The sequence below is a fragment of the Lissotriton helveticus genome, chromosome 11 (assembly GCF_964261635.1).
Source record: "Lissotriton helveticus chromosome 11, aLisHel1.1, whole genome shotgun sequence".
Lineage (NCBI taxonomy): Eukaryota > Metazoa > Chordata > Amphibia > Caudata > Salamandridae > Lissotriton > Lissotriton helveticus.
This window is the reverse complement of record NC_136072.1, coordinates 261,325,620-261,338,501: the sequence shown is the minus strand read 5'-3', so window position 1 is coordinate 261,338,501 and position 12,882 is coordinate 261,325,620. Positions and strand designations below refer to the sequence as shown.

The 12,882-nt window shown below is 39.3% G+C and overlaps 1 protein-coding gene across 1 annotated transcript in view; it reads right to left on the bottom strand.

The window, feature by feature from the left end:
• Window positions 1–12,882, bottom strand: part of LOC144791747 (phospholipid scramblase 2-like) — a 564,324-nt gene that overhangs the window by 230,504 nt on the left and 320,938 nt on the right. Inside the window, exon 5 of the mRNA XM_078666513.1 lies at window positions 5,126–5,290. Coding sequence (XP_078522639.1) covers window positions 5,126–5,290 — 165 coding nt within the window. The remainder of the gene's footprint in view (window positions 1–5,125; window positions 5,291–12,882) is intronic.

Here is a 12,882-nt window from a genome sequence, read left to right as displayed (position 1 = left end):
TTAATTCTGCAGCCCTTAGTTGTCTATTGCAGAAGCAATGGTGACCAATTTTCCTTTCTTTTCAAGTAACAGCACAGCCCTAATTCCTACATCTAGCCTTTGTAAAGAAGATAGAATCTCAATTGGTATTGAATGCAGTCAATGCTGGGGCACCAGCAATGGTCTTCTTCAATTCATTACAATCTGATATACATTCTTCATCCCATGCACATTTTTGATTTTTTTTTCCATGAATACTCTCATGTGTTTTGTTTTGTCAGACATTTTTGGAATTACCTCAGCATAATATTCAGCCAAACCTAAAAACAACCTAGGTTGATCTATATTCTGCGTTTCTGGTGCCTCTTCGATAGCTTTATTCAAGCTTTGTTTTGGTGATATTCCCTGTTTCCCAATGTTGTGGCCTATTTAATTAACAGACTCTACTTCAAATTTACATTTGTCCGTTGTTAATGTTAATTCATTATTGTGTAAAATGGTTAACACAAAGTTTCTGTATGACTTTTCTTTGTTTTACCAAACACCAGAATATTGACCTGAAAATTTATTACATCTTTCTCACTCTTAAGTAATCTATGCATAACTATTTGAAAAACTGTGGATGCAGAAATTAATCCAAATGGCATCCCTTTATACTCATACACCCCCTCTTATGTTATAAAAGATCTATACGGTTTGCTTTCATCATGTAAAGCAATCTTGTGATAAGTACTAGACAGGTATAACATGGAAAACACTATGGTTCAATTCAATTGAGAAAATATTTCCCCAGTATTGAGTAATGGGTGGGGATCTACACACATACATTCATTAAGATCTCTTAAGTCAACCCATAGCCTGATCTTATCATTTGGTTAATGTATTACCATAATATGTGACAGCTACATAGATTCATCTATTTCCTACATTATATCTAGCTTGCATAGCTTTTCTAACTCATATTTGAATGCATGTCTCATAGATATAGGAACATTTCATACTTTGTTGACTTTAGCTACAGCACCATCTTTCAAAATGATCTTATGACAAAACCTTTTTAATTACCCAAGTGTGAATGAAAAAAACTTTAGTTAATAAACTCTACCACTCCACGGCCTTATTTTTGTCAACTTGCACAATTAGATAACTTTACCCTTAAAGCTGATCAGGATGAATTGGATAAAGAGTAAACATTAGGTCTCTCTATAGTGTCCATCTTAACAAAAAAGAATCTTCCTACATATATTTTGGTATCAATGGTTTTGGCTTTGTAACTCAAATTTGAAGTAGAATATCCATCTACATCAATAGGCGTGTTTCGTTAACTCACTATTCTAATATCAGGGGATAAAAGCTCAAAATAGGGAACAGATGTAATACATTATCACCAATCTGTGTATGTCTTGCTCCTGAATCTGCAATAACCTTAATCTCTTTAATGATACCTACATCTACATAATAAAATGTGGCACCCTTCTTTCCATCATTAATTTTATGTATATACCCAAGATACATTATGATCACTTTGCAAGACTTCTTTGACATTGGTAGGATTATTTTGATGCACAGGATTGATGTTATCAACTTTAATATTATTTGTACTTTTGCACATCCTCACATAGTGACTTTTGATTGCTCAATATCTGCAAGTTTGACCAGTAGCTGGACACAACTTATCATTAGAAAAATGTTATGTTATTTACAACTGAAAACACGCATATTTGTACCTTCTGAGATGTTAATATGAATTTCGGCTTTAGCTTTAATGCTCACAGTTTTTTTCTACACGTTCCTTCTTTACCAGTTGTACTTCATTGGTTGCCTTACGGGGTAATTCTCTCATGCCTAACTTAATTTCCTCAATTTGTCGTGATAACTCTATAGCCTTCTCCACAACTTTTTTCACAATTTAACATCACGTTTTATGTACCATTTGGTCACGTATCATATTTTCATGAACAGCCCCATTATTACACTTAGAGTCTAATAGACTTGAATCCTTAACAAAAGCATCAGTCGATTTATTAAGCTATTGAACAAGAACTTGTGCGTAGCAACCACCTCATTTACTTTTTTCATATAATGCATATCTATTGTTTTATAGCCATTTCATACATATCTATTTTGTTATCATGTTCCTCTTCTAAAACTAATGGTTGTAGATGATACAAAATGTGTCTTCCTTCATTACATAGACAGTGTTTTAAAATTGCAAATTTTCTTTCGTCAGTGTACACATCTTTACGTATTTCTTCCATGTACACCTCAAATCGATGTTTCCATTGTGCCCATTCAAGATTTGAGTGACCAGGATTTGATAAAAAGATGTGGCACTGTAATTCCTTCCATGAAACACCAATATTTTGTACTTGGAAGGTGTGCGAATAACCCAAGGTGTTACAGTATGGCAATGATTCGCCTCAAAGAATTGTCCAAAGCAGGCAAACCAAACTCACAACCATGCACGGGGTATAAATCACGGGATGACCTCTTAACAGAATTGCAAAACCTTTCATAGCAATCTTAACTGGGTGTTGGTCAATTAAACCTGAGCCCGTTTAGGTAAACATAAACAAGTACATTCAACAGAGAATATTGAGATATGGTTGCCGAATGTGACAAAACATGTAAATGTTATTTCACATAGAAATACTTCACCCAATATGGCCACCGATACATGGCAAAGCATGCAAGCATCCCTACTACAGCAGTCACAAGCTGTCTGCCTTGCGCTCCAATTCTTGAGCTCTTCTCGTGTGCTTTTGCTGTTGTGCAGACACTCTGTTGCCACACTCCTCAGGCCTCACGCTGATGCTTTGTCCTCATGCATCTCTCGTTTGCGCAGACTCTGCACACATGTAAGTTCACCTTATGCCAGCTAAATCTGTAGAAATAAATATTTCCCCTGTGCTTCTGTTAAACCAGTGAATGTCCCCGACCACTGGCATGGATCTCCTACAAAGTTGCCTTGCTGTAATTTTTTAATCCATGGTCTTTGGTTATGCTAGTGTTCTGTAAACCTCACTACAGTGCTCCAGACTTCTCTCCATCAGGACTGCTCATTGCAAGTGTAACATTCAATACTCCAATGAAGAGCCCGTAACTGCAAGGGTTGATTAAAGTGACTAGTTCTTAGAAAAGGGATTCCTGGTTGGCTGAGGTATGCATCCAGGCAATACAGAAACCACCACTTTAATCAGGGTATGCTAAGTACATACTAAAAGATAAAATGTGTGCAGCTCCTGGTAGCCTGGCACAGAGCAGTCAGCCTAATCTAAAGAGGCAATATGTAAAGTATTTGTGCAACACAATCCCTCTTTAACACAATGAATACAAAGCCAAAATACTTCACATAGGTTTATATAGATAGATTATCATATTATAAACAAACCAACACTAAAATGACAAAAGCCATTGTATAGAAGTTCAGGTATTGAATTTTAAAGGAATAAATACAGTTAAGTGGTTAGAAGCCAGTAGCGCTAAAAAGGTTAATTTAGATCATGCTGGACCAAGACAAATTGAAAGTTCAGGCAGACATCGAGGGACTGCTGGCCGGCTAAATGACCCCTGCAGGCCCCGGTGAACAAAATACCTTCCCTGGTCATGAACAGTGAGATGAATCCCGCAGGTGCTGGATGTGTCGGTCTTCTCCATGCAGTGTAGGCAATGTGATGCGTCAGTTCCAAAGACTGGTGCTGGAGACTAGAGGCGTACAGCGATGCACTAGATTCTACCACACAGTCACGGAGATGCACCGCTCCCACCAAGCGGCGGTGATATTCTTTCTGTTGCGTCGATCTCTGGAGACAAGGTGATGGTTCCAAAGTGAAGCGCTAATTTTACTCCCGCAACTGGATCGATGCACCAGTTCTCCTACATGCAGACAGGAGAAGCTTTGAAATCCATGTTGCAAGTATCTGGGCTACTTACAGTGTGCCAGGCACAAGAACAGGGTTAGAGACTTTGATATCCCTGAGTGTCAAACAACAGGAGGCAAGCCAACAAGCCCTTGGTGATCATATGGAGGGAAGGCAGAGTGGAACTTTCCTTCAGCACAGAGCAGCAGGCATCAGGGCAACAAACAGAAAAGCAGGCTTTCCAAATCAGCATTCCAGTTGAGTCCTTTAAGCAGCGCAGCACTTCTTCTGGCAGAGCTGAATAACAAGTCCAGTAGTGTCTGATTTTAGGGGGTCAGAGTCGCGGTACATATTCCAAAAAGTGCCTTTGATGTGGAGGTGACTTGAAAGCAGCTCTCTGAGGTGCACAAGTATCCCTTTCAACCCAGTTCTGTCTGCCAGGATATCTGTGTGGGGGGTAGTCAGTCCTCCTTTTGTGTGGGGAGGACACAACCTATTCAAGTGAAGTGAACTGTCACTTGCTGGAATCTTGGCATAGTTTGTAGAACCTGATATGTGTCAAGATTTCAGGCAAGACATCACACACCTGCTCTCAAACAATTCTGTTCTGAGAAAGCAAACTCCCAAAGTGTAAGTTTGTTTTCCCTGGAGAAACAATGTATGACTTTTATGTGCAGGAAGTGTTCTCCCTGTGTGACTCAGCCATTGTGAATTTTCCTGCCTGTGTTCACCATGAATTACCTTCAGGTTACATTTTTGCACTGACAGAAATAGCAGAGGCTCTACTGATATAAACCTGCCACTTCTCTAAACTGAGTGCTGGGACCACAAGTTTGGCTGGACAGGAGCGCCTCTCATGTATGTCAGTGTTCCTGCTCCGCTATACTGTAAACAAGGCTATTGGTCTGTTTTATGCCAGTAAAAAGTTTTGTGAATAGGCCCCAAATTATATTTCATTGGCAGACCGTATTATGATGATTGAAAGTGAGCATCCTTCAGAAAGGGTTCTGATTGCAACCTAAAGTAGGTAACTCCGTAAATATCCTTTAACAATGTTTTCACCACACTTGTGATGTCTGATTAGCAATGTATGTATTATTCAAAAGAGTGCATAGATTCAAGAGACATATGTAAGGCCATGTCTAACCCGCAAATTCCATCCACTTGAATGCACTGCCAATAATCAGCGGCGAGAACTGGCAATCACTTGTTGTAGCTGTTTAGTAATTATCTGATAAACGGTGTAGTGCTTTGAAGTTAGAAATAAGCTTTGTTTGATGACATACCTTCAATATATTCACTCCCATGGTGCAAATGCCTTTGATTTTCATTATATTCTCCAAAGCATCATTTTGAATCGTGAATATAGGCAGAACGGGGTTACAATTTTGAATAATACGCCCAAGTTTTGAGCTTTTTGTGAGGGAACCTTCAAGATACTCCACTTTCATCTATAAAGAAAAAAAGAGAAAACATAAGAAAATGGCATATGTTCATAAAATCTAACACATGCCTATATTTATAGTAAATATGCAGAATATGTGAGCACATAATATATATTTGAAAGTGCTGTTTGCAAGGGAATGTTTATGTATCAATATGTAAATCTTGGGAATCTTTGAAAATAACGTTCTGCGGTGCTGTTCTGTAATCCTACACAGTATTTAAAATATACAGGTGGCTGGTGGTAGTAGGCACTGGCATTTATTTCTCCCCACAGGGACTCCAGAAATTATCACACAGGTGTCAATCCCAATGGCATAACACAGAGTGATGTGGCCCCTCCTACAGAATATGAAGATGAGTCCCTGAGTTTACAAATATCTCCTAATGGGTTAGCTCTACCCTGCACTGCAGGGGCTTCAGAAGCTTCTGTTACACCCCTGGTCAGACCCCGAGGTTGGCTGCCACTGCTATCCAAGTTCTGCCTCACAGAGACCTAATTATAGATTATATAACAACAGTTACGCCTTCACCACAATGTGCATGAGCTTTTATTTCAGTTACTAGTCCTGCTGAAGTAAAAACATTGTGTCCACTCTGTAGGACTTAATGTATTGGGATCAGCATATTGTACATCTGATGACCCCCGCTGGACTCAGAATTCTCTCTCACTGATTCAAAACAAAATGTGCATGCACCTGTACCACTGCTTTATCTACCTGCTTCCTCCTGACTTTGTGAGCTACTGTGCCACCCTTCCAATCCTATATGGCTGCGAGAATGTGCCACAGAAGGCAGCTGACCACTTTGAGAGCAGTCTCCTTCACTGTGTCTTAAAGTGCTTCAGCCATCTTCATGCCCTAATCCAGCTCTATAGAGTCAGTGAATTGCTGAGGGTGGGAGTGCAGGGTGCTGACTTTGTGTTGTTGAGACACCCCTGGCACGGACCCAACTCTCCCCAGATTTGAAGTGTGATGGCAGATTTTTGCATGAGCCCTGATCAGGCCAAACCTATGTGGAATATCAGACTCAGTTAGGTCAATTCAGTTTTATGAACAGGTGTCTTCTGGGTCTGGTTTCCCCTGGTGCTGGCAGATAGCAATCGGGGCTCAGAAGTCACTGGCAGCAAAAAGAGAGGCCTGAGCAATGATGGTAGAGCAAAAACTGCATGACAGCATCAGAACAAGAATCAAGAGCATTTCATGAATGGAACACAGCACACCTCCATGCATGGTCCATTGCCCAACACACACCTCATATGTGACCTTTCTGCCTAATTGGATAGTTAGATGCAGTAGTGAAGGAGACTGGTTAAATCTTCAAGTCTACAGGAGATTGATTACAGACTTTCATAGCTATTAACAAAGGTAACTTACACTTGTCTGTAAAAAAAATTGAAATTGACCAGTTATAGTTATCGCTAGTAACTATGACTCATGCCCTAAGGTAACAATAACTTGTGCCCTTGCCATGAAAAGGTAATTATCCTAGATATTAGAACATTGGAATGTTGGGAGCTCCATTGAAAATAATGGAGTGCTCTGTGATTCTAATGGGCAGTAGAAGCCCAGAGCTCCAAAATTCCAATGTTGTCATGCAAAGCTGGTGCTGTGAACAAAGGCCTCACGGTGCTCGAGAGGATCTCATCCCCCTCGGGGTCCTTGAGGCCTTTGTTTTATTTGTTAGAACATTCAGCTCTCTTGTGGCAGAATGTTATAATAGCCTTAAAGCTCTCCTATTCAAACATTTAAGTCCTGCTCCCTATTTAAAGGCCCTTGACTTCAGCTCAGGCCTTTAATGCTGGAGCGGGTATTTAATGGACGATATAGCCCACTACGGCGGGCTACAATGATATATTAAATCCCTCATGACATGTTCTATAACATTATTGATAACATCACTGCAACATTTAAATGAAGTCTTTTATTTTTAGAGTTTTATATAGAGCAAACTAGACCTGAGAATCGGGTATCAGAGCGCTTTACATGAGCACCAGGTTGGTTACATGAGGACACATTCAGTTTTGTTAGGCACGGAGAGATGAAGTGATTTGCCCAGAATCACTGGATGTTGAGTGTTGTTGCCGAGACTCGAACCAGGTTCCCCAGCTTCAAGGAAGACCACTCTAGCCGGAGGGCTACATCCGTTCCCAAATCATTGTTAACAAGAATGTTCATCCCAGGGCACAAGTAATAGTCACCATAGGACACGAGTTATAATTACTAGAAATAAATACAACTGGTGAATGTATATATATATATATACATATATATATATATATATATCCCTCGCAACTTGCCTCGTCGCAGGGGGAGCTCTATAGTGCTGGTGCCATCAACGGGATCAAGGCAGTCTCCCGTTAAACATTTTGACACAAAGTTCCCAAAAATTTATGGCACTCCACTCGGGGAAGTCTTTTAGAGTTTTTATTTCAACAACTGAGATCTCAGTTATATATATATATTACCTACTGGCGGTCGCCAGTAGGTAGTTATAGTTAGGACCTAGCTACCATAGGAAATCCGCAACATTCTATTGGGAATATCTCTGGCGCCGGTTGAGGAATTTGCGTGTAATTTTCCAAAATTTTGGCCAGCTCCGCTCTGCTCCTTCCCTGAAAGTTTTGGGGGGATTCGTGAAGTGGGGGCTGAGAAGAAAGGGGGGTCCCAAAACGTGTTTTCCCCATGTTAATTTCCATAGGACGTTCCGACATGTCTACAGCCTGAACCGCTGAACGGAATTACGCCAAACTTTGCAAAATTGTAGGGACTGGTACGCAGATGTGCCTTTGCTATATTTGGTGAAAATTGCTCCAGTGTTTTCTTTTCTTTTTAAATTAACTTTGAAAACACATATATATTTATAGGCGCGCTCCGAGCACTCTCCGGTACGCGTACCGGGGAGCGCACCCGGCGCGCTACGGGAGTGCGCGAGCGGAAAGCTGATTGGCTGTCGACATTCGAAACAGTCCGGCGAGTCCGCCATCTTGTGTCTCTGTAAAATTGAGATACAAGATGTGCCAAAAACAAAGGGGGAAATGATTAAAAGGGGGCAGGGTAGACACCCCCTAACCCCCTAGGTCTTCTGAGGGGGGCCTAGAAGGACCCTGAAAGGCAAAAAAAGTAATTTTTTTTTTGCAATTTTCGCGGGGTAAGCGTTGTGTGCGTTCCCATGTACGCTCCCCGGTACGCGCACCCAGAGCGTAACACAGGGAAAAACATTGAAAGAAAATAGTTTAAAATATGAATTTGGATTGCTTAGAGGTAGGGTAGCTCTAAAAAGAGCTGTTGTGTTATGTGGGTGATTTAAGTACCTACAAGTAGGTACCGATGCAGAGTCTAGAATTCACTTCAATACAATTACTTTGCTACTACCTCATAAATTAGAAATAAAAATTAATAATATGTCAACTAATTTTTAATTTGTAAATATTGATTTATTGTTCAGAATTTTCATAATTTAATAGAACTTGTAGCATGTCCTCATCTGGAATTTCCTCTTCAATCATATGATCAGGAATGTCCTCATTATAAGTGTGCCATGATGATTCTATTGTATCCAAACGTTCGATTAATTCTTTGTCAAGAGATTCATCCCAAAATTTATTTATGTCATCTCCTCCTTGTGATAAAATGGTGCTGTCGATATTTATTTTTATTTATTTATTTTAGCGATTTGTAGAGCGCCTGGTGACCCGGAGGCATCCCCGCGCTATAACATTTGTGGAGACCAGAGGAGAAAAGGAGGGGACTTTATTTTGGGAATAGCAGCGTTTTCAGTTTTTTCCTGAAAATCAGATGACAGGGTTCCAGCCGCAGGGGGCGGGGAAGTGAATTCCACCCGGAAGATGCTTTAACAGAAAAGCGCCGGCCGCCGGTACGAGTCTTCCTGTATCTGGGGACGTTGTCCAGACGCTCATTATCCGAGCGAAGGGACCTGGGGGCCATTTAAGGGGTAACCAGGTCTCTCAGAATAGCAGGGCCAAGACCATTAAACAGTTTGTTGGTCTCCTCATTCTGATTCATTTTAATTTCAAATTTCTTGCTGTAAATTGCCAAAAAATGTAATCACTTTCATTTATCGTTTTTAGTAATACATAACATAAAAGTTGCTTAATGAAGTATTTAGTTCTTTAAAATTAATTGGGCAGTGTATAGTATCAGGCAGGAACTAGAAATATAAAGCACTGCATATGATGAAGCGTATCTTAATCCATATTTATAACAGAAGGACTGTAAATAACTGACAGAAAACATTTTCCAAATTATCTTAAAGTGTACAACATAGTTCCCCTTAGAAATTAACAACTCACCTTTTTGAAAGTAGAAGAGTAAGTACTGTGTAATTCAAAGTCCAGAAATTGAGCAGCCAAAATTCCTCTCAAAAGTACCTCAGACAGGAGTATTACAAAATGGCCCTGTTTTCCTCATATTTAAGATATATACATAACCAATCATACTTCATCACACACAAATTCAAAACGAAAGTAATATTTTGATTGGTTCTAAATTTCAATACTGTCAAATGTGTTTTTCCCATGCAATTTTCCAGAGGACATTTAGACACGGCTACAGCCTGAACGGCTGAAAGGAATTACACCAACGTTGGCAAAATGATACGTACTGGTATGTAGTAGGGTCTTTTCCATATTTGTTTAACATTTCTCCAGTGGTTTTTATGAAAATCAACTTCAAAAACACATATATATCTATAGGCGCGCTCCGAGCGCTCACCGGAACGCGTACCGGGGAGCGCACCCGGCGCGCTACGGGAGTGCGCGAGCGGAAAGCTGATTGGCTGTCGGGTGTCTGTCAACATTCTTAACAGTCCGGAGAGTCCGCCATGTTGTGTCTATGGAAAATCGAGACACCTGAGGTTAAAAAAGAAAGGGGGGAAATGTTTAAAAGGGGGCAGGGTAGACACCCCCTGAACCCCGAGGTTTTTTGAGGAGGGCCTAGAAGGACCCTGAAGGGCAAAAAACCTATTTTTTAAAAATATTTTCGCGGGGTAAGCGCTGGGTGCATTACCAGGTGCGCTCTCTGGTACGCGCACCCTGAGCGCACCACGGGGAAAAACAGTGTAGGAAAATATAGTGAAAAAATAATTTAGAGTGCTTAGAGGTAGGGTAGCTCTGAAAAGAGCTGTTGTATTATGTGGGTGTTTTTTGTACCTACAAGTAGGTACCAACGCAGAGTCTCAAATTCAAGAGGAAGACTCTATTCCCCTCAAATGTAAAATGTACACCATCTCTCCTATAAATGCCTTGCATGTTGTAACGCAAGTTGTTGTGGTAAATGGAACCCATATCATAGTCTCTGAGGAAAGCAGAAACAGATTTATTTACATGTTTCCTTGCTTTCTCAATCTGTGGACAAAATTGGTTGGACCAGTTCCATTTTTGCCTTTGGCATATATTAGAAAATACCAAGGCAGTTTTTGGAAAAAGTGACATCAATTGCCCAAAGATGTCCTTTAAAAGCAAATAAGAGACAAAATGGTAACTGTTTTCAATTGAGCGCACAGCTAAGTATAGGATAGTAATACAAAAAGTAACAGTGGTGCTCTAAATGATAATTAGTCGGTTACCACGACTAGATAAATAAGCTCATAGTAAGCTCAACTATAGAAACATAAATCATTGAGCACTCTGAAGTCCAATTTTAGTGTTCAGTTTATTTGTATCCTGGTCTTGTCACAATTAAATCTTCATTGAAACAATCCTCGTTTTGAATTCCAACAATTAGGCAGCCAACACGTGTTTCGTCTGGTCTGAACTGACCTACGACTTCCTCAGGGCTGCAACCCAAACAAATTATAATTTTATCATTTTAAGTAAAACCAGAAAATGCCTGGATTTGACATTTCACAAACGTTTTAAAGAATATTTACAAGTGGGGTGTAATTGTGCTTAGAGTAAATGCTGTATAAAGCTATTAACTCACCACCAAGTTTATAGGCTAAAGGCACCCCGTGTATCAGGTTGTGAATAGTTGGAGGGTTTATCATAGTTTTATATCAAGTTGTGAAGTAAGAGAGGAAGATAGTAAGATTTTTAGTAAAAGTTGAAGGTTTAACGTCGTGGCTAGACAGCGAGGCTACATACCTATGCCTTCCCTCATCGGTAGCATCAAATAATCCACTTCATTAGTGTAACTCAATCCTTAATGTATACGTATCTGAAAGAGTCATTACATTTGAATTCAATCTAAATTGTTTTTTTGCTTAGTTGTTATCTTTTTTCAGTTTTACTGTTTTTAGCTAAGATCGGTCAGGACTATATTAGATTCTTACCTTATCGTTTTTAAAGTAGCATCCAAAATATATAACGTGGTATATTCTGGGTTAGGTTTCCAAGTGTATACTTCGCATACATTATCTGTTTCCAATATTTATATTCATTGTGTATATCTGTAATAAAATATTTATTTGTTCAGACCACTGTACAAAGTTTTTTAAGTCACTGCCTTTAGTATCATGATTAAGTTGCCTTCCATTATTAAATGAAGACAACCTTACCTTAGCAAGTTCAAAATCTCTCCCCAGATTCTCGCCGATCAAAACTCAATCTGAGTATCTCAAGTATCTGTAAATATAAAGTTGTGGGGTATAAGCTCACTATAATTTATACTAATAATCGCGTTAGGAGATTACTATCTTCTGTTAACCGGTTCTCCACTTACCGGGTTAGAAGTCCATTCGAGCTTCGGATCGCGTATATCTCCGTGTCAGCGTCCTACTCGGGCGCCATCTTAGTTAATCACCTTTATAGTATATGATATTTTTTAGACGCCATATTGATAAAGTACGAGTCCGTCGCTTAGTACACTTCAGCCAGAAAATTTAACCAGGTTTATTTATATTATATCCATTGTATATAATTATTATAATTTTCTTATTTTAGTTTTGTTGTTATTCAAAAGAATATACGTATAATAAAAAGTTCGGCGAGAAATTATTAATTCGTTATTAAACGTTGACAATGTTCTACATTGGTATACTAGAGCACGTATTTAGTTGCCAATGTTATTATTCCAGTAATAAGTATCCTGATCGCTCATCAAGTTCTTAACGAAATTAATGGTCGCCATCTTGGAGTGGTCTCATATTCACTTAATGTTAAGTCCTGACTGGAATTGGGGTGTTATAATTAGTCTCATATTGCGTGCCAACTACTAGATAATCTAGCGTTGGCCTAATGTCCATTGATGTCTACCGGTGAGAGGGGGCACCAGCACTCCACTCCGCCGTCCCGCCATAACGTCAACCCGATGTAATGGTCTTAGATTCACCAGAGCTATACATTAGAGGTATAGAGGGTACAGTACATTATACAATTGTTTGTACTTGCAGTTTCATTAAAATAACACAGCCTAAGTATGTGTTCAAGGTATCATACTACAATACAAAAATAAACTTTGATAGATTTACATCTAATCTTCGTACAGTTGCTAATCTTTCTTTGATAATTTCATAACCTGAAGTCCAAATCAAATATCATACAGTAAAACAAAATATCATTTTTTCTTATTTTTGGTATCGTACTTTTCCTTCACTCATATTGCAGATTAACAATAATTCTCATATTAGCAACATATCATAC